At 36.3% G+C, this 23359-nt stretch overlaps 1 protein-coding gene across 4 annotated transcripts in view; it reads left to right on the forward strand.

The window, feature by feature from the left end:
• The window catches only part of Mast4 (microtubule associated serine/threonine kinase family member 4), a 158802-nt gene that overhangs the window by 102174 nt on the left and 33269 nt on the right, over nt 1–23359 (forward strand). For all 4 annotated transcript variants that reach the window (XM_047556720.1, XM_047556721.1, XM_047556718.1 and 1 more), the window contains 8 exons: nt 2845–2946; nt 5514–5646; nt 9166–9233; nt 11482–11567; nt 18066–18274; nt 19787–19925; nt 21234–21366; nt 22188–22353. In XM_047556720.1, the coding sequence (XP_047412676.1) occupies nt 2845–2946; nt 5514–5646; nt 9166–9233; nt 11482–11567; nt 18066–18274; nt 19787–19925; nt 21234–21366; nt 22188–22353 (1036 nt within the window). The remainder of the gene's footprint in view (nt 1–2844; nt 2947–5513; nt 5647–9165; nt 9234–11481; nt 11568–18065; nt 18275–19786; nt 19926–21233; nt 21367–22187; nt 22354–23359) is intronic.

The raw sequence follows: 23359 nt of genomic DNA on the forward strand, positions 1-23359 counted from the left end.
CCCAGGATATTATCATAATCACCAGTTTAGTTCTGTGTTTTTCATTCCTTTGTAGGCACTCCCTGGAAAGGGTAGATTTGCTATCCATTGCTATTTATATTATAATCCCCTTCTTTCATTTCTGTATATATGACAGACTTGGCAGATTGTTTCATGGCAATTAAAAATAAATCTTAAAAATTTCAAAGATCATGAGAATGGGACATATGAGAGATGAAAATTGTTGAGTTTTAGAGAAATTCCTCTTGTGGCTTAGAAGCATTATTCTTGGGTCACAAAGGTCATTGTTAGGTAGGAATAAGAATGTTGTTCATTTCCACAGATAGAGTTTCCTTCAGTACTTTTTAAAAACTTAAATCTATCTTCAGAGTCACATTTACAGTGGTCTTCAGGAGCTTAGAGCTAATCTGTCACAGAAGAACTGTCCCCTTCTAGCTGGAGCCCAGTTGTGGGAACTTGATAGGGTTTCCCCTGGATGCTGTCAATTCCCAGCTGTGACACTCTGCCAACAAGCCTCTCTCCCCACCTCCTTTCCTATTGCCTGTCTTTTGCATAACCCCAGGCAAGGGTCCCTTATGGTTTGAGCAGCTTGATTTAACTGATGCCTTTGAAAGTCCTGAAGTCTAGATCAACTCCAGATGAATGCTTTCCTGTATCCATCTTCCTTTCACAAATGAGTGTTTTGTCAAAAAAAAAAAAAAAAAAAAAAAAAAAAAATATATATATATATATATATATATATATGGGAACTCTAACTTACTTATGAATCTGGGTCAGGGTGTTTTTCATAGTGACCAATAGGTAATATAGAGGCCAAGGGTGTCCATTAGTGTCCCCCTTTGGAGCTTGTTTCCAGCAAGCCAGAAAACAGTTTTTCTTCTCAGGTTAATTGTATCATTTCATTTGATGTTTTAGCAAAGTTCTTCTTTCTCTCCCCCCTCCCACTTAATGATACCAGATCAAATATTGTTTGAGCTAATATAACTCATATTTTTGACCTTGGATGTGACTGATGATTGTTAGAAGTAAGAAGTTGGAATGATAATTTTTAAAAAAAATTTAAAATGGAATTTATGTCATCTGAATGACTATTTTTAATTTTTTTCACATTTGAAATTCTCATTTCCCTTGAAAAAAGCCACCATAATGTGTTCAGGCTTTTTAGACATTCTTTATATTCCTGAATTAATAAAAAATATTATTATAGTACGAAGAAACTTCAATGGTCAACCCAAATTCTGACCAGAAGTCAGAAATCTTTTTGTCTGGTTTTGTTTTTTACTTTATCTTTAGGGGTTTTTGTTTAGTTAAGGGTAAACTATTAAAAAAACACACATAACCACACTTACTTACATTCATTGTGTCTTCCAAAATCCATTTTTGTTGCAAAACACATATTGGGGGAAAAATTTTTAAAAGACAGTTTTCAATATTTGACGTATGTGTCTGCATGTTTTAGTAGAATAGAACACTTTCTATTTTATAATTATTAACCCATTCTCGTTTTTCTTATAATTTTTAATTTTAAATGTTAGCTGTTTTCTTTTACTTGTATATGATTTCTTTCTTTTATTTTGGAACATGGCCTTTGATTTGATGGTCTAAATTCATAAGACATATTGCAATCTTTTTCATAAATTTTCTCTGCCAGTTCTTTTGGGAGCGGGGTCAGGGATCAGACCTTATTATGATAAAGTAATTTATGATTGGCTTTTTTTTTTTTTTTTTTTTTTTTTTTTTGGTGGGACTGAGGATTGAACCCAGGACTTGTGCATGCTAAGCATTCTACCACTGAGCTATACCCCAAACCCTTTGTATTTTATTTTAAGGGAGGTTCTCACTAAGTTGCTCAAGTTGGCCAGAATTTGTGATCCTCCTGCCTCAGACCAAATAGCTGGCATTCCAGGTCTGGATCACCATGCCCAGCTTTTTGAATGATTTTAATTGCTTATTACTATGTCTGTGAAATTATATTGTACCAGCATCACCTTGATACTTTAAGTCCTTAGAGGAAAGTAAATCATATAAATTTAAAAATTAAGAAAACCTAAAATGAGTATGCACATATTTACATTAAAACTTCTAATTTTTTTTGTGCCAGCTTTGATAGAGATTTACCAGATTTCTTCAAGGAAATATCATTGAAAATTTCAGTGATTACTAACAAACTGAGCTTTGCTCTCAAAATATTTATTGTGCTTAGGCAACATGTAAGATAAAATTTTAAAAGATTTTGAGTCAGTTAAATTTTACTAAGTTCAGTGCCTACGTATTATTTATTCAATGTGCGAAATTGAATTCATTGTTTATGTTAAATCAACATTTGAAATAAACATTGCACATCTCTTACATGTGATGAAATAACTAATGTGTTAATCATGTTTTATATGTAAACTGTATTCATGAACATGTTAAATGGCTGGGGTAACAAAAGTATTCCATTAATGTTAGTCATTTCATACATCTAAGATGTTGCATCTGAAAAGTGCAGTTTCTAGATAAGCTGCCTGTACTGGTACCATGTACTTAATGTGTCATAAACTTTTAATGTCTCCTTCATTCATGGTTCACATTAAGGGCCCTTATGTTTGATTTTCAACAGAGATAATAAATCAAAGTTTTGCCATTAAAGTTTAGTTAGTAGAGCTATTTCATAGATGTATATGTTTAATACTGTCCATTTATATAGAGATAACACCCATTTATCAATCTTTTAAGAGCGTTTTCTAAATCATGTGATTTTTAAAATATTTTGCAATTATCTAATTAGCATGCTTTGCTGATTTTCTTTCCCATTTAGTGGAACAACTGTGTATCATATTTCTTTTCACTGCTTTTTCATAGGCTCATGATCGTTCCGAAAGCGGAGAATTGGCTTTTATTAAACAGCTAGTCCGAAAGATCCTAATTGTTATTGCCCGCCCTGCTCGGTTATTGGAGTGCCTGGTAAGATGCCTTTAGATGTGACTACATTATTTATTGTTAACTGTGGGAAAGCAGCAACCATCAGAAAGCTCTAGTTTCATTTATTATGTCAACCACCAGTGTTAAATGGAAAGAGTCAGGAGGAACTACGACTTGTGAATGTTCATGATGACATCCTTATGTGTCTTGTCTTTTTATATTTTAAGAAAGAATTCTAGGATTGGTGCTGTACTCTGTAATAGTCATATCACATTCTGGTCAAACTTGAAGGATGATCATGAAATAATGTACTTGACCTTATCTCAGCATAATTACTTTATGTCACAGCTAATTTAAAATGCTTGCTGTGCTTCATGCTTTTTGGAGTTGCCGAGATTCAGAGAGAAGGAAGTCAGAGATATGCTAAATAGTGACCTGTGGCTATTATTATTATTTGTTTTAAAAATGTGCCACGTTAGAAATAAGTGCCAGTTAGCAAACCATTCGGAAGAATACAGTAGGACATCATCCAGACCTAAAGGAATAAAACTTTTAGAAGCAATTCATTTTAGCAACTACATTGTTTTGACCAGTGATCATTTTCCTCTTTTATAATTTTTGTTTTGTGAAATTTTGATAGATGTTCCAGTCAAAACTGTAAACAAATATGAAGCTTTGACAATAAGAATTATTTTAGCGGGATATTAATATAGAATTGAAATTCACTTTTAAGTTCTCATAACCATTGAAGTAGTTATAACTCTACGTGTACAAGAGAGCTTTCAGCATTTCACATCAATACATACACACACACAACATATATGGCTGTGATGCTTTAGTTTTACCCCTTTTTTAATTAACATTCACATTGTTTTACAAATATTGAAATAATCATAACCCCATAAACATGATAGTACCTGATGAGCTACAGTAAGGGGGGAATCTCCAAGACAAAGGTGGGGTGTGGGGATTTTCTTCAATGGCAGAACCTTGAAGATCCCATAATCAAATACACCATTTGACATGGGTGTCTATAAGGATAAAGGGGGAAAACTATCATGATGTTCCTGGGGAGGAGAACTGGTGAGTGGCAGATACAGGTGCAAGGGACTCTTACTCCTTATTGCTTCTTCTGTTGTAGCATTTGAATTATGCAATAATAATTATGTGCAATAGTTAAATTTGGGAGAAATTGCCAGTTAGCTTTAAAACTTTCTGAACAACAGCAGATATGCCTAGAACAGATCTTGCCTTAAAAGAGGAACTTAATTTTTTACATAATTTCTGATAATCAGAAGAGAAAAAGTAAAAATACAACCTCTCAAAGAAAGAAATAAGTGGATTTAGAAGTGGCTTTGGAAATGTTGCTTTCAGTACAGGATAGAGCTCAGATGAAATTGATGTTACAGAGTATTAAGGGATGTTTCTCCTAGCCTGCCATGCTATGCCTGCAGTTCCCAGGGTTGCCCTCAGTCGTTGCAGGTGTCTTTGCAGGGCACTGAGCATTGGCACTGGTTTGGCTTTACTTCATTTGCAGCAAACTTTTATATATGGCCTTTAGAAACTTAGCTAATTGTCAAATAAAGACTGAAGTTCTAAAATCCTCTTTTTTGGTCATTAATCAAAATGAGAAAAATCTTGTGGGGAAAATTTTCAACAAATATTACTGAAAATACTTCAAAATGTGTTAAATCTGTGAGCAGATTTACAGCTTTGTTTACAACCCATCAATCCAGGGCATTCATTTAAATTGAAAAATCTGGAAGATTTTTATTACACACATAGTATAAGTGACAGATTACCAAGGAATAAAATACGTAAGAAAAATACATTATCAAACTATTACAGAAAACAGGTTATTAAAAGTTTAAATTTCTTATTTTTCTTTCTTAATCTTTGCATTGTGAGACTATTAACAGCAAATTTAGAGTTAATAAAAGTGGAAACTTCGAAGTTTTTCCTTCTAATACTTTTGGACACTTCTATATTAAGGGAGTCTCCTGAACTATTGTTGAGTCAATGAAGTTAAACATTATTCCCTTGTGTTTGTTTGTACAAAGAAAGAAACTGAATCTTCTGTATGAAATTCTCAGATTTTAAAAATTTGCTAAAAAAGATAAAAATCAGACCTACAGCCCTGGGAATGATCCCCAGCATCACACATATATATACAAAACCAGATCTAGTAGATCACAGTGGTGGGCACCTTTGGTCCCAACTATTCAGGAGGCTAAGGCAGGAGGATCATTTGAGTCCAGACCAGCCTGGGCAATAGTGTGAGACCCTGGCTTAAAGAGAGAAAAAAAAAAAAAAAAAAGTCAGACTTGTTCTTTTTCAGTGGAGTAGAGTACCTTCAAAGTTCCATTACAAAGAAATTGGAAATGATCACTATCTTTGTTGCCAATTATCACAAGTATTGGCTTAGAATATGAATAGGCTTTAGATATAAAGTGAGAATTCTATAGTGTTCAAAGCCATTTATCTCTTTTCTGTATAAATAACACACAACCATGTGTGTGCAGCAGTTTTATTGTGAACGGATTTTACATAGTAAAATCTCAGATTGTTTTGGCTCAAGGAAGTATCTGCGTGTGTTTGCCTTCTGGCAGGAATTTGATCCTGAAGAATTCTACTACCTATTAGAAGCAGCAGAAGGCCATGCGAAAGAAGGACAGGGTATCAAAACTGACATCCCCAGGTACATCATCAGTCAGCTGGGTCTCAATAAGGATCCTCTGGAAGGTGAGTTCTTGGCTGAGTTGATCTTTTACTTGTTTTTACCCTGTGACCTTATGGAAGAATTTCACAGCAAGTCTTTATTCTTTCTGTTTTGGCTGTGTTATTGAAAAGTCCCTTTTCCCCAGTTGTGAAATGAAGGAAACAGCCCTAAGTTGAGTCCTGAGGAGGAAGCAAACCTGCCCCTGTTTGTGTTACCCAGAGAATGGGGCCAGGCCTTGCTCGATATCCTAGAGGCCTGTCATCCTAGAAATGCCATCCTGTCCCAGAAGGGTTTGAATTCCAATCTTCTCTGGTTCCTTTTTCTCTTGCAAAGATCAGTTGGACCCTGCTTGAGAGTACTTTTAATTTTGAAAGTGTCGCTACAGAAATTAATTATCATTCATTCTAAATTGACATTTAAATTTAATTTGGGAGCAATGCAACTGATGGTAGATTGCTTTAAATTGAGTGCAGTATTGGTAGGTCTATTTTTGTTTATTTGTCTCAAGAAAGTATGAAAGATAGTAATATACAAGAGAACCAATGATAAATAAAAAATTTTGAAGCTTATGAAAGGATTTAAGGTTGATTCAAATAAAGAAAGATTATAATTCTATTAAATACGCAGAAAAGCAAGCATCCTGTTAGTGATTTTTCAAAACTCTAATATTGATAACCCCCTACTCCCCACCAACCTTTTGTTCATTATTGTTTGGGATTGTTATTTATAACACTTAGGTTATTACTGCTAAAAAGACTCATAAACCATCATTGACTCCTCCATTCAAAATTATCTTCCTGGTTCATTAAATTGAATTTGCAAACAGTGTTTATCCCGCTCAATTGTTTGTGATGGAGGTAAACGCTGCCTGTCTAAAGCCAGGGAGCCTGCTGCTCTCTGCCCTGCTCTCTCCTGTTCTCCCTGCTTTGTTGGCTCTTATGGCCATCATATCTTTGCTTCCAGTGAAATGATGCATGCATTACTGGGAGATAATGCCAGATAAATTTATACTGTACTGAAAGCTATACCACAACAGATTCATCACTTATCAGAGACTGGTGGCTGCTTTTCTGAAAAGTTCCCTGGGGAGAGATTTTCCCCCATGGCTTTTAAATTACCATCTTTACCTTTTTGAATCATGAGTCTTCAGAAATGGTTTAAATCAATGAAATAAAAAGGGCAGATGTTTAATGGTATTTAGATGAGTTTTAAAAATCTCTTCAGGCATTACAAAATGATGCCTCAGCTTCCTGCTTCAAAAGCTGACTCTTGGTTCCATTCCATTACTACCCACTGCTTACAAATAATATGTATTTCCCAGATAATAGTTATTTAGCAGAAATTCTATTTAAAACAGAACCATCTTTTAATTTGTTTTTTTATGAAAATAATTGGAGAGGGGGAGACTGTCAAAGCATATTATAGTGACTCTTCACGCCGGTGTAGTTAAGGTTGCGTCAGCCCTTGTGTTGCAGACAGAGTTCTACCCACTGTTCTTATCTGGCAGGAAATACCACTGTAGGCTGAACTTAAGTATGTGAATTATCTGAGGCCCTCTTACATCTTAACAGAGGCTTTAAAAAATTAGTAACGAGGCCTGGGGTGTAGCTCAGTGGTGGACCACTTGCCTTGCACATATGAGACACTGGGTTCGATCCTTAGCACCACATAAAAATAATAAACAAAGAAAGGTATTGTGTCCTTCTACAACTAAAAATATTTTTAAAAGTTAGTGATGATCTTTGACACCCTTGGAGTTTAGGAATATAAATTTATCAGTGAGAGTTTATTTTTTTTTAACTTGTCAATCATCTTGAATCAGGTCGAGGGTAGTTTTTAATCTGCTTATTAACACATAAAATGTGACTTCTGGTAATTTTAATACCTGATAACAAGCTCTGCTTCCCTTTCTTTTCAACATTTAAACTAACATACCTAAAGCCTGTCCTTCGAAGGTGAAATGTGAGGGTTCTGGACCTTGGGGGTGCAGTTCAGGAACCTCTCTTGTGTCTCTCTTCCTTCTGTGAAGTAAAAATGGGATACAAGAGTACCTACTCACAGTGTTGCTTTAAGGATGATTTGAGTTATTCCTGTAGTTACTTAACATATTAATGGCTTAACAAGTGTCAGCTGCTAGTGTAGTTTTATTGAAATAGTATTAAATTTTGCCTCTTTCCTTGAAGAGGAATATGTCTTAGTTCAGAGTCCTTTTATCTAAGAGGCTGGAACATTGGATGTTGGCATCGTTTGAATGATATCAAGAAGGGATGTAGTTTGTACTAAGCTCATTTTTATTTTTAGAATTTCCTTACAGGTAAATTGAGAATGTTATTATCAATCTCATTATTTCAGAATCGGGAGTTTATAAATATTTACCTAAAGCTAACACTCCAAAATTGTTTTGCTTCATATCTCCTATGAGTAATCACTGCCCACAAAGAATGATTATATTTATAAGAACATCAACACATGAAATAAGAGCCTAAGAAATAATTTTAGATGCATATAAAAATCTGTAGCTAAAAACTATAACTTTTATTATATATGTGTTCAATTTTGAAAAAAATTAAAAAATACTTTAGGATAAAATTTTTTCACGTTCTTTTTTAAGTATAAAAATGAACAGTGAGTGAATTAGGTTTTCTCATTTACTTATATAAACTCAAGGATGCATTCCAAGGTGTGTTGAGCAATTAGATGCAGTTGTCACTTTTAACTAGACCACCAGGGTAGTACTTAGGCTGGTGTAAAGCATATGGCATTGAGCCCAGAATTAACTACTTTTTACAATGTAATTAATATCAGTCAACATTAAATGAACACTTAATTTTTGTTAGTCAACATGTTAAGGGATTTATGTGCATTGTAGTGTATAATAGTCATAAAAGTGCCAAGAGATAAGTAATATTTTTCTCGTCGTTCAGGGGAAGAACCTTGAACATTAAAACCCTGAAGTTAAAAGGTCACTTAGCTAATAAGTGCCAATAGTGGTGGAAACCAAAGTCTTCTCATCTCCAAATCCCTCTTAACCACCACCTTTACTACTTTTAAATTGTAAATTCTTAGGGTATTTGGTGAGATATCTTTCAGTAGATGTGAAGAAATGGAGCAAGGGATGCCTACTACAACTTGAGTCATTTCCAATTTGTGTCCGGTGTACCTTGAATGTCTCTCAGAGTCAGGGAAGGCTTGCCTCTCTTGGTTCTCTGATCATAGCCAGAGTTTTAACCACCAAACCCTTTGCAAGCTGCCTTAATTGCATCAGTTGATGAATGCTGCTAGCTGGAAGAGAGACCCAATCTCTAAAGTTCCTGTGTCTAGGATTTCATAAGAAAGGGCTTTCTGGGAAGGGTACGTAAAGAATAAGTTCAAAATCTCAGTTGCTGCTTCTTGTTGTTTTGGATGTAAAGATTTTCCCACAATTACAAAAGAAAATCTTTCTCCATTATAAAAGGAAAAGAAAAAAATTATAATGTTTAATTGAAATATTTTTCTTAAACTTTGTTTCCCCTATTCTCTCCCCCCCCTTTTTTTTAACTTAGAAATGGCTCAGTTGGGGAACTATGACAGTGGGACAGCAGAAACACCAGAAACTGATGAGTCAGTGGGTGTAAGTATCTTTCTTGACAAAATATGTTAGTTTTTCTGTTTATTAGCATCTGGAGATTTTGACTGTGTTAATTACTTTATTCAACAAATATTTATTGTGCTTCTACATGGAAGGCACTGTGCCCAATAATAGGCAGACAATTTTAGTGCTTTCCCTCAAAGAGAAACAGGAATTTACAAAAAAGAAATCATACACAAAAGATAGTAATGATAAAATAAGATCTACAAAGACAAAAAAGAGCATGTCCACTAGAATATACCATAAAGAGATTTGCCTTGGTTTAGAAAGCCCAGATTTCCTGAGGACATGGCACTTAAACTGAAATGAGAAATTATTAGAATAAGGGGCTGTGGGAACAACCCGGATGCAAGTCCCATCTGTGTGCTAAGAGCAAGGGAGGCCGTGAAGAACAAAGAGCCTGGGTGAAGACTGGACACACAGGTCCCTGCTTCCCACGTTTGTCAGGTTTATGTTTTGTTTATGTTTTTTTAAGAAGTGACTGAGCTTTAGAGGAGTGTCATGTGTATATGGGAGTGGAAAGAGGAAATAGGGAAATGACCCAGAGTCATGGCTTGATAAAATGAAAGCAGATGGGGTTCAGGGAGTAGCAGGGTGACCATGGGGAAGTCGTTGAGAGGTGGCTGCAGTGGTCAGGGGTCCTGGTGGCTGGGGTCATTCTTCTCAATAATAAATACCAGCAGAGAAACCAGGATGAAGCAGATTTTGATGGTCAGGAAAGCAGATATAGACTGGAAACCCAGGTGCTGGATGCAGATTACCTGGATTTGAAAACTGACTCCACCTCTTGGTAGGTGTGCGTATATTGGGGTGGACAGGGAAGCTCTTTGTGTCTCTGTTTCCCCATCTTTAAAGCTCTCCCATCTTAAAAGGTATAAGAGATTGTAAAAGATTAAATGAGATAGACCATAAAAAATGGTTGGGATAGTATTACATAGTAAGTCCTAAATAAATGATAGCTATTTTATTATTATCATAATATATAATTTTGAATATATTGAGACTCGAGTTCCTTGGTAGCATCCAAGAAGAACCATCAAACCATCAACTGGATATCAGCTATATTCCTGCCCTGGAGGCAGAGCTTCTGGTGGAGGTCCAAGTGACTTAAGAGTCATCATGGACATAGGGGAATTCACTAGGTGGGGAGAAGTTAATGGAACAAGGGGGCCTTGTACAGAGCCCAGAGCATGAAAAAGCAGCCACAGTGGGTATGGGCCCACTGAAGCCATGGCAGGTGGTGACTAGATACAGGTCCTGTAGCCAGTCACCAGGGGGAGGTAGAGGAAAGAGATGGCTATTTGAGTTGGGGAAGTTAAGTAACCCTGAGGGCTGGGGTTGCTTGTGTTACCTGCATAGACATTGAAGTCACTCAGGATGGTGAGAGGACTGGAACAGAGAGGAAGGTGGGACGCTGGGTGCCCATGTCCTCCCAAGATGAGTGGGATGAAGGGCTCAGCAAACCAGCAGAGACTGGGGAGAATGGACACACCTCAGAACCATGGGTACTTTCCAGCTGTGGGTGGGTGGTAGATTCTGAACTCTGCAGAGGGGAGCAGAGAGGCTTGGTAACAACCTCTCCCTGCTAAGGTAAATGGAGCATAGGGGAAGTTTTGTGTTTATCCCTGTCCTTTGAGCTAAACATTTAGAGAGCCATCATTTTAGAACATTGGGATCTAAACCCATCTAAAATTTCTGGTATGGAGATAAAGAAAGTCAGGCATTCTACGCCTGGGTGTGCTCTTTGTCACCTAATAGCTTTCCCAAACAAGAAAGATTGCCACAGCAATGAAAAGGACGTGCTCCAGTCAGGGACAGAGAGGCTATGTCATCCACCAGCCGCAGGGACAGCCACCCTGGCACATCTTTTCTGGCACACTGAAATCAGAAGGAAGGTTTGGTATTTTGGACTTAAATCTCAAAATGTTCTAAGACTAGAATGAGGCTAGGATGAGAAGAGGTTACAGAGGGAGAATAAAATGGGGAATTTTCAGAAAACTTGGTGCCTTTCTCTTGGAAATGTGGGTGTGCCTAAATGCAGCTGAGCCCGGGTGAGGTCTGCACTGCTGTGGAAGATTGATCTGTAGAGCTGTCCGGAGTGTCTTTAGCTAGAATACTGTAACTCAGCCCCTGAACAACACGACATTGATTCAAGTATTGTCTATTTTGCCATTAAAATAATTCCCTCAAATTCTGAACTATTTTTTTAACTTCCTTCTTTGTTCCCCAGAGTTCTAATGCTTCCTTGAAACTTCGAAGGAAACCTCGAGAAAGTGATTTTGAAACAATTAAATTGATTAGCAATGGAGCCTATGGGTGAGTAATTCAAGAGACACTATTATATTTTAATGCCCTTACTAATATATTTATTCTTCACATGTATCTTATACCAAATAGATGTCATATAGGGACTTGACTTTTGAGATTTCTGCTCTTTCCTTCATGGGTATGATGTGTAGCCACAATCATTTCCAGTTAAATACCCCAACAGAAAACATAAGTGACCTGGGGGTTCTTCTAGAGAGCTGGAGAAAGCTTTTAAAAAGTAAAAGTAAAGTTTTATGTATTTCTGTTTCTACTCCTTCATTCTGTCCTTTTGGATTCAGAAATGCCTGGTTCTTATATATATGTATGCATGCGTACATGCGCGCGCGCGCACGCACACACACACACATATATACACATGAGTACAGATTTCATATCTAGCACTGCTGCTTGAGCAGTAGCCTGCATTTCTATCTGATCAGTAGTCATTTGTGTCAGAAAAGTATTTAAATAAGGCTGTTTGAAAATTTAGAGCAACACATTTCTGTTCATCTTTGTATTACACCAAGATCTTAAGATTTGAACACTAGCCTGTCACATTAGTGGTGCTCCTTCTTCAATCTACTTTTTTTTTTTTTTAACGTAGAGATACATTTTCTAGATTCACACAAATGTGCTATGGAATTTGCTTTCAAATAATATATTTTAGGGAGCTGGGGTTTTGGCTCAGTGGTAGAGTGCTAGCCTAGCATGTTTGAGGTACTGGGTTCAATTCTCAGCACCACATGTAAATAATAAAGGTCCATCAAAATCTAAAAATATATTTTAAAAAATAACAATAATACATTTTAGGTCCATAGTAGACATTAAATTCTTGTCACTTTTATTTTTATTATTATACCTTCTAATAACAAATAAAATAGGTTTTTTAAATAAATTTTTAATCGACAAGTAATTGTACATATTTATAGGGTGCACTGTGATACATCATTGCATATGTAATGATCAAGTCATTAGCATTTCCATCTCCTTAAACATTTACCATTTCTTTGTGGGGGGAGGTTTGAATTGCTCTCTTCTCATTCCTTGATCCATTTTTATAGATACACAATTTCCTTCCTAGGGCATGGGGTAAATAGTGACACAATCTTTCTGAATTAATGATAAATAGTTTGAATGGGCAATTAATGCACAAACTATAACCTGATCCATTTTTAGACAGCCAGAGAATTCTAGTTTAATTAAGTATTAATCCCAATTCCATCTATATACAGGGAGCAATAAATAATCCCAGAGACATTTATTGCCATTTATCACACATATGAGCAGATGAGATAAAGTGATTTTTGTTGTGCCACAAGGGATATTTCTCCCTACTATTTTTTCACCTCTAATATTTTCCACACCATTAACTTAGTGAGGAACTTAAATATTTGTGAGTCCTTTCTATGCTTCACCAATTTGTTTTCAGGATTATGTCAAATGGCATATATCCTGATGTGGCTCATAAATGCTTTCTGATGTTATATTTTTGCAGTATTTTATTTCCTTCAAGGACTTCAATGAAACTTTCTACCTAGCAGTGTTGTACTAGCATGCAGTCATTCATGGGTTTTGTTTATTACTGTTTGGTTTTCAGTTCTTTATACTTTTGGATATGATCTGAGATCTTTCTTCTTCAGGGAGAATGCTGCTCACTGATTTAATGGGCACATGGACTTAAAAATCACTAAATCCTCTTGAAAGTAGAATCCTAGAATAAGGTTATTTGAGAAGCTCTGCTTTTGTAAAACTTGGGCAAATATCTTAGCAGTATTTGGAGTTCTAATTGGTTGAGTAAACTCATTTGTAGTGCAATTAAACCACTGTATAGTAGATGAGGTATATCACACTTTGGGGAATGGTTGGGAATCTACAAGAAGTTAAACAAGCTGTGAATCAGTAAACACCCAGGATGCAGGCCAAGTCATTAATGGGCTCACAAGCTGCCTATCGGCGCCTCAGCCAATCAGCCAAAACTTTTTTCTCTCTCTCTCTTTTGCTTTTCTCAGATTCAATCTCTCATTACATTTCTGACAGGTTTCCTCTATGTTTTGATTATTTTTAATTTAAAATTTGAATGGCACTACTTCAATCCGTTCAACCAGTCATGATGCTGATTGCAGGCTGATGTGAACTAGCTGAACAAATGGATCCTTGCATGGCTGGGTGACCTGGGCTTTAGAGGCTGTCTTGGGTTTCTGTTAATGATTTCTCCACTCACATCAGTGACTCAGAAGGCCATATATTCCCTGTCTTCTCAAAAATTGGTGGTTCTGGGAACCAGCCTCTCATTAGGAAGAGTTTCTGCTTTTCAGGCTCAAACACACACCGTGGTTTTCCCAGCATACCTGCTGACCATTCATGTGATAATGCCAAATTGACAAACATCTCATTCTCCCTCTGTTTAACATGTTTCTGATGCTTGGCTGGAAGTTAAGCATCCCTTTATGCAGCTCTACTTTGTAGAGGCTGATGTTCGTTTGCCAGGCCCAGTGCTAGGAGTTTTTTTCATCTGTGTACTCTTCTCACCAAAGCCCCAGGTGGCAATTGATCATATTTCCACTTGCATGTGGGGAAAGAGAGGCTCAGAGACATGGTCACATAGCCTCCCATTCCAAGCAGGACGCTCCTCTCCATTAATTATCTTGTGGTTAAACTTTTAGCCATCTTAGCTGGGGTACAGTGGTCCTCCTCTTTCTGTCAGGTACCTCCTGGTTTTTAAGTTATAACTTTAAAATGTCTTGAAAGAGAAAGAATAATATTGATTCAAAAGCAAAAACACTAAATTTGAAAGGCACTGTGTTTCTCCCCTACTTTGCCTTTCTTTCTAACCATGATGCCTGTTACTCTGTCCTTCCTCAGGACCCAGGATGTTGACCAGGGAGGCACATGTGCAAGCTGACCCATGCTCCTCTCCTACACCCTCCCCATTAACTTTCCTTACTGCTTTTCTCTAATACATACCCCCTCTTTCCCACAAGCAGAATCACAGGCCCAGACTCATAACTGATCCATGCATTATTTTATATACATTAGACATTCACACTCCAAATGGGATGGATTCATTTGGCTCTAGGTCCTGTCAGCTTCAGAGTCCATTTCTCCCCACCCCACTTCATACCCCAGTCTTGTCTGGATTTAGAGTAGCTTGGCTCCCGAGAACAGGAGTCCTTGGTTGACCTTCCACTCCACATCACCTCCTTCCCTTGGATTTTTCTATTTCACAGGGAGATTGGTGGAAGTAGCTTTTCCAAACAAAACAACCCCTAGGCACAGGAAACAGGGTAATATGAAGCCATATCTGCTCAGTGCCATGTTTGGGTATTAGGAAGTCTGTTGTCTGCTGCCCCTCTCTCTGTTTCTTGCTCTCTCCTGCTCTCTCATCTCTTTCCCAATCTCTTACTCTTTAATGACTCAAGTAGTTCTAGAACTTTGACCTATAGGAGGAAAGGTATACGTGAGAGAAAACAATTATTACTAGTAAACAAATTCTAGCATGAAGAATAATATTCCCAAAGCAATACAAAGTAAGAAACCAATAACATAAAACTTATCAAAAAATCCAACTGCAGCAAATTCTAAATTCTAGTCCACCTCCTAATTTTATGAACTAAAAACCTGAGACTAGAGATTGAGAATCAAATCAAATTTCATAAATTGAAAATGTGAATTAAAAGATTCAGATTAAAGCATAGATAAAAGCACTATTTACATAGTGCCACAAAAAAAGCTAGTTGGGATCCTGGTCAAATTGGTCCTGGGGCATCTTTTATTTTTTCATATAATCCTGTACAATTCCATTCTTCCTTTCCTTCCTATTGTTTTTAGTGAATATTGCTGAACAATTTTTTTTTTTTTTTTTTTTTTTGCGGTGCTAGGGATTGAACCCAGGGCCTTGTGCTTGCAAGGCAATGAACAATTATTTATGTAGCAAGTGGTGATGCTTGATTGAAAATCAGAATGACTATGTTGTGATAATATAAATATGAAAATCAGAATATATATGTAGGGATCTATCAAAGAAAGAAATGGAAAGCAAGCTATATTCTAATTAACACTTAGAAAGAGGCCATCAATAGAAAAATACTGGCTTTTCCTTGTTAACACTTTGAATTCTTAATTTTACTTTAAAAAAATAGATTCCCTATTTCAGAAATCCCTTTTCATGACCATTATTTGTTTCCCAATGCTTATCTTATTTTAAGGGATGGACTGGTTATTTTCTCTGCTTCTTTGTGATGGGTCTTAAAATCCTTCTACCATCATCTGATTAGAAGCAGCTTAATTTATCTGTAGACTTCTGATTTTTATCTAATTGGAAATTGGAAAAAGAAAAATACAATAAAATCCTTTAATCTGATGCAGGAAGAACTACTAGTTAAGTTCATTAAAAAGTTGTTCAAAGTAGGAAGTCATTTTAAAAATGTACCTTAAACATTTCAATTGAACCTAAATACAAATGAATTTACTGGTCTTTGGATGCCAGACCTCTCAAGACAGCCAATATATAAGCCATACTTAAATATTTTATATATATATATATATATATTACATATATACTTTGGTTCAAATTTTAGGTTCTTTAAAGGTGCAACAAGAACTTAAAGCATTCCGAATGTAGCAATCTATATGCTTATGAAGTTTTCAACTTTTGGAAATCCCACCCCCCTATAAATCAATAGGAATTTTATTTAGTAATTCATATTTATCAAAAGTTTCTAAAATATTCTTTTAGTTTTTTTTTTTTTTAATAAACAACAGAGCTTCTTATTGTCAGACTCACATTACATTGGTTTAAATATTTAGGTTAGTTAATTTTGATATCAAGTCCAGCCAGCAAACAGGCTGGGCAATGTGAACAGACCCAGTCCAGGGGAGCAGGGGTGTTTGATTTGTATGTCCTGCAGAGGACTGCTAGTCCCTACGGAAAGTGATGGGCACCCAGCTGCATGGCTCCCACGTTACTTTGGTTTAGAGTGGGAATAACAGCACCAGGTTTATTCAGTGAGTTGATTCTGTGGAGTGTAGTTAAGAGAGCTTTTTACTCCACAGTGAAAGAAAAACTAGAAACCCAAAGAAATGGAGAGAGAAGGGGCTAAGAGGAGCAAAGCCCCTCCAGATGCTTAGAGACAGAAGACATAAATGTGTGAGTTTGTGAGCAGAGGAAGGTGAATACAATGAAAAGACAAAGATATACATACTTGAAAGAAAAAATAATACTGAACATATACAGGCAGGATGTTAATATTAATTAAACTGGGCTTGAATATACTTAAACATATTGGTTCAGTGGGGCCCAGGGTACCCAGTTCCCCTTGCGGTCATTGTTCAGGCAGAGTGAATAATCAGTCTTCAGAGCATCTCAGATCACATAACCTTGTTTTGGAAGGCTTGCCACAAGGTATTCTTCACTGATTGATAGCCCTATTTTTGGTAAACTATTTCTTCTTTGATAATTGCTTTTGGTTGCAGGATGTAACTTATTGTGCACTTCTTAAAGTTGATGGCTCTTTATGTAAATAGTTTATTTAATCACTGCTTTCCTGAAGAATTTAAACCTGTGCTGTGGTGATCATGACAGGTGAGGGGATGGTGAGGAATGGAGCCCAGCCAGGACCTGGTCTTGTTGCTCCTCTTTTCCTGATGGGGACTTAAGGCTCCTCCTCCTAATTCCTTCCTTCTCCACACCATCCCCAGGGAGTCACTGTCTTGCTGTAGAGAGTATTGAGGTGAGATTTTAGGCAGATTTCAAGTGCAGACTGGTCTGGTCATTTTACAGTCAAGTTTCCTGACACCTTGGCCAGGGATTAGAGGAAGCAGGAACAAAGCTACATGGCTGTGCAGTTCTCTTAAAGAGATGCATTTTCTGTTGGAACAGGATTAGTCGAAGCGCATACTGATGTCCATAGTGAGAAAAATATGCTACCCTTTGTCACAGAATGGCCTCATTTAACCTCTTACCCACTTATTTATCTGGAAATTTTCTGGGAAGTAAATTACTCTCAATTGGAAACCAGATACTGTAAGAAACTATGGTCCTTTTTGCAGATCCCAAGGGTGTTATTTAGAAAATTATTGCTTTAGTCAAGAAAAAGTGCCTAACATATGTCTAATGCTAGAATGTATCTAGTTTGTGATCTGTATGTAATTTTGTTAATTCTTCCCAGTTCTGACTTAGATATTGGATTTTGTTTTGTTTGTGGAAAAACTGAAAACATCAGCTAGCTTTTGGAAATTAGCTCCCTCTGGGGACTGCCCAGCCCCTTTCTTGAGCAGTCACTGTGAATTTGATGCCTTATATACGACTTTTATTGAAAGATTTTTTTTTTTAAGAAAATAAATAAATAAATCCAGCCCAAGGATGAGACCTGGAATTTGGGGTTTCCAGCATAGTATATGTGAGCTGAATGAACTTAAGTCAGTGATTGCATGGCTTAGTGTGTCCCTAAGATATCCTTACCTCCTCTCTCTCTTCCTGTGAACCCCAACACTTGTACTCCTTTTTAGGGCAGTCTACTTTGTTCGACATAAGGAGTCCCGGCAGAGGTTTGCCATGAAGAAGATTAATAAACAGAACCTCATCCTTCGAAACCAGATCCAACAGGCCTTTGTGGAACGTGACATCCTAACTTTTGCAGAAAACCCCTTTGTTGTGAGCATGTATTGCTCCTTTGAAACAAGGCGCCACTTGTGCATGGTCATGGAATATGTGGAAGGTAAATCTGTCTCAGAGAAATAGCACCTGTACCCAGAAGTCCCCCTCTCTTGTGTTGTGGAAGCTGTCTGTGTTTGTTCCACATAATAGTTATATCCACCTAGGAACTGAAGCCAGGCAATGAGATGGCTGTATTCCCAGTCATTATCTTCTGATAATTGCTTGTAAAGTGCCTCTTCTACTATAACAATGGGAAAATTAGTGCTATTTGGAAAAAGGTAGTTTTTCTTTTTAAATAGCTTTCAATCCTAACTACCTCCCCTCAGTTGGTCATTAAAGTTGGAATATAGGCAGTGGGATATTTCCCACTTCCTTTTATCACACATCATAAAAGTGTTCATTACTATTGGTTTTCTTACATGAATTAAAAGTATATCTTTTTCAGGGTATGTTATGAAATAAAAAATGAATCAGACATTATTACCCCATGTACATATGTAACTATATGACTGGTGATATTCTACAGCATGTATAACCAGAAGAATGAGAAATTATTCTCCGTTATATATAATGTATCAAAATGCATTCTACTGTCATGTATAACTGATTAAAACAAATTTTAAAATTTAAAAAAATGAGTTAGGAGAAAAGAGAGATATCCAAGAAAATCCAGCCAGTCTTCCTGAGTTTCAGAGTTTTTCTTCTTTTTAAAAGTGGTTTGTGGTCTGTCTTAAACACTCCAAATAATCTGATTTCCTTCTTTTCCCCATTAAATTTCTGAGATCTTGAGTGGCCATGACTTGTTGACATAAAGTGAATAAAAAGAATAGATCAGTAGAGGCCAAAACATTTTTCAAAGCTTCAAGTTTAAGCTCTTGTTTGAACAGATTTGCAAAACTATAAAACTCATGGAAACAATGTCCTTTAGCTAGGGAACCAAAGTCCAAGAAAGGGAGACTACTAGATACTGAGTGCTAGAGGACACAAGTCAAGCTTGCCTTACGTCCACCCATCGCTCTCTGCAGCACAGTGCTTTGCTTTCTTAACCATTATCGTGGTTATTTAAACAACAATAACTTATATTATTGGGCAGTATCCCAAGTTCTTTACATAGATTGCTGCAATCCTCACAATAATCCTATGAAGGATTATCCTGTTACTGTCCTGACATTGGAGATGAAGCAATCAAGACCACCCTGACTAGTTTGCTAAAGAGCTTAGCCTGTAAGACAGAGTGGGAATTCAGACTCAGGTAGCCCAATTCCAGAAGCCATGTTATACACTGACATATTTTAAATTGTCACCATAATCCTAACATCATGCTAGCAGTTCTTCAAAATACAGTTTCACTTCAGAGCCAAACCTGCTCTGTTAAATCCTGCATCTTAAATCTTTATTTTCTCCACTCCACTTCTTAATTAGGAACATGATTATTTCACACAGTCTCCACTATGAATGGAATGTACTTACAAATGTGGTTCTACTTTGAAATTCTGAGATCTAAAGAAACTAGTGGTCTTGGTTAATCCTAGTGGGCACTGTACCTACTAAATTTTTTCCCTTTGTTTAATAGGGGGAGACTGTGCTACCTTAATGAAAAACATGGGTCCTCTCCCTGTCGATATGGCCAGGATGTACTTTGCTGAGACAGTCTTGGCCTTGGAATATCTGCATAATTATGGGATTGTACACAGGGATTTGAAACCAGACAAGTATGTACACTGATGAAACTCATGTCCTTTTACAAAATACCAGTTGTTTTCTTATGTCTATGATATGTTTTAGTGTTATTTGCACATTTTTTAATTCCTCCATAATTTCCAGACTAAGTTATATTCACAATACATATGGTAATTTTATGTAATTTTTAAAGGCTATAATGCCAGCATTATAATAACAACTTATGAGAAAAGGGAAAGGATTAAATGCAGAGTGAATTTTTAAAAATTTTTCTTTATGATATAAACTTTTGAATATCAACATAGAATTTGTAGATAGTTTCTGAATTTGATATTATACTTGGGTATTCCATCCCCATTCCAAAATAATTTACTGGATATTATGCTCTACTCTACTCAAACCTCGTTTATTAATTTTTAATTTATGTGGAATTAATTTTGGTGTCTGATTTGAGATACAGATATTTTTCCCAAATGACTACCTATTCATCTTGATGCCATTAATTAAATATTGTGTGTTTTCTCCATTGATTGTGAGATGTATCTAAAAATATTACATGTCAAAAAGGTTTTAAGTGTCTTGAAAAATTATGATAAAAGTGACTCATCCTCATTCCAAAATATTTGGAAAGCACAGAGAAAAAAGAAGAAAAAAAATTATCACAGTATTACCAAACAAAACAATTAGAATGTTGGTGTATTTCCTTCCAGTAGTTTTTTAGTTCTTGTATTCCTTTAGTGTTTTGTTGATTTAATACTGTATATACTATTTAAAATTTTTATTTTTTGACTTAATATGAAACATTTTATATATATTCAAATGCAAATCCCTTGCATGTATAATAAGAAATATAGGTTTTGTGGTTAATGAGTACAAATTTAAATTAGAGCTGGAAGTTGAAATCTGAAACAATACATTTTTCTGTCCAAGTTTTTATCTGTTTCACTTGACTCACAGATGGGTTGCTTATCTTAATTCCTGATGTATGATATAAAATTATTGGTAGCCCTTTCTTGTGTACTCTCTTATTCTGAAACTGGAAGGAAGTCAAACTTCCATAGTTGTATTTTTCGAACTTTCACAGTGTTGTAAAAACTATCCTCCAACTTAGATTAACTTTGCCTTGTCTTGGGCCCCACCCTGTGAATTACTCTCTGCCTCTAGGTGCAAGTATTTGACAGTTTCCTGTGACTGCATCTCCTTCCAGGCCAGGTTTGGTAGTAATGTTAATACTGATATGTATGCAACAGTTTTACAAATTGATGAGGGAATAAGGAAACCTAAAAACACAGAAACAGCTTCAAAGTGATTGTTTTTCTCTGTGTCCTTTTGCTTCATAGCTTGTTGGTCACCTCCATGGGGCACATAAAACTGACAGATTTTGGATTATCCAAGGTGGGACTAATGAGCATGACTACCAATCTTTACGAGGGTCATATCGAGAAGGATGCTCGAGAGTTCCTGGATAAACAGGTAAACTCGCATGCTATTCTATGCAGTGGAGAAATATGAAGTATAGTATTGCCAATGAAACCCACTTGTGTGTGCTGTCTTCACATTAGTGCTGGTGTTTTAGATGTCTGTATAAGCCTTACGTTTAATAAAGTGCAAATTGCTCCCATTTGTCTCCCTGGGCCTCTTTGAACTGTCCGCTCCTTCCACATTCCTCCCCCAGCATTATGGTCTATTAGCAAGACAGACGATCTAATTGCACACAAGTGAGAGTGTGAGAGAGACAAATGGAAAACTGTTTTTGTAAGGAATTCAAGAGTCTCAGTAGAGTACTCTTGAAACTCATGATGCATTGTACAATCACGGGTTCTAAAATCCAAGCCATGGCCCATTTCCCTTTAAGCATGCCTCATTACCATGTGCCCACAATCTGTTCATTGTAAAGTTACTTAAGGTAAACACATCTCAACCGCCATGCCTTTATGAAATAACCATGGTGTGAATCAGTTGGACATACAAGTATTAAAACTCTCCCTGACTATGACAAATTAAAAATACATTATTATTTTAATTAAAGGTTTAGAAATGTTTTTAATATGGTAAAATGACCAAACAGGGTCAGATTCTCAATTTGAAACTAAATTTGAATAGAATTTTAAACTATTCTTGGGGATTAAAGGGATAATTTGCCTTAGTCTTCTGATTGCTGTTTTTAAGGTATTAGTCCCTGTGTTTCCATGTAGCTGAGCAGGTACACTCTAGGCAAAATAATTGGTAGTCATCTTGCTCACTTGATTCATGTCTAATATTCCAGTTACCCTAATATTGCAATGATCTTCCAGGTTTGTGGCACACCTGAATACATTGCCCCAGAAGTGATTCTGAGGCAGGGCTACGGGAAGCCAGTGGACTGGTGGGCCATGGGAATCATCCTCTATGAATTTCTGGTTGGATGTGTGCCATTCTTTGGTGATACTCCAGAAGAGTTATTTGGACAAGTCATCAGTGGTAAATATCATCAGGAGTTATCTTTAAGTCACTATTGGGAAGCAGCTATTTAATGTAAATCTGTCAAGTGCCACAGTTTTCACTACTAAAATGTTAACCTTTTTCAAACATTTGAGCCAACAAATTAAAAGAACTCACTCATCCTAGCACATAACCGACTTTCACAATCTCAAGAGAGTAGTATGTGTTGAAAATTGATCTGAGGAAGTTTTGTTAACATGGAATTTGAAAATGTGCTTGTGATGTACCCCACTTTTATCATGTGCTTTTTTTTTTTTTTCTTTTAACCAAAAAAAATTGATGTGGGATTTACAAATGGTTTAATTGTCATCTGGTCTTCCTTTCCATAATAGAAAACTTGCATCAGGGAAGGAAAGGTTAATGTGGGTACCATTTACATAAATGGGAAAAATGGCTAATGGCACAATGAAGAAATTAACAAAAATGTAATAAACCTGAAAACAAATGTCTACCAAATAATAAATAATGAGAATGGGAAGGAAGCAAATTGAATCCACAGATTGTTAATGATTTCATTGGTAGTTGTTATGGTGTAATGTTATTTCTGTAACAGCTGTTCATCTTTCATTTAAAATTCAATAACCTTTAGTTCTTAACCTGCAAGCTGACCCTCACTATTGTTATGCGGCTTGTGGCAAAGCTAAATGATAATTAAATAGGATCTATCACTACCCTACCTGCTGATACTATAAATTTCCCTAAAGCATAGATCAAAAAGACCTCGCTCTTCCTGGAAGTTTGTCAGGCATCCCTGACATCTCCATCAGCCACCTCCTATCTTTTTTGGACCGTGTTTACACAGGCTATCAATGGAAATATGGAAAAAATTTACTTTGCATATGAGGATCCCCTTAATCACAACAGTATTTTCTAACATTGACTTTGCAAGCCAGGCATATTTGTAAACTTTAAAAAAAGTAGATTTGTGAGTTGCCTGCAGTGTAGAACCCCTTTATACAATGTCTGAGCTGTTTATGGATTTATA

The sequence above is a fragment of the Sciurus carolinensis genome, chromosome 6 (assembly GCF_902686445.1).
Source record: "Sciurus carolinensis chromosome 6, mSciCar1.2, whole genome shotgun sequence".
Taxonomy (NCBI): Eukaryota; Metazoa; Chordata; class Mammalia; order Rodentia; family Sciuridae; genus Sciurus; species Sciurus carolinensis.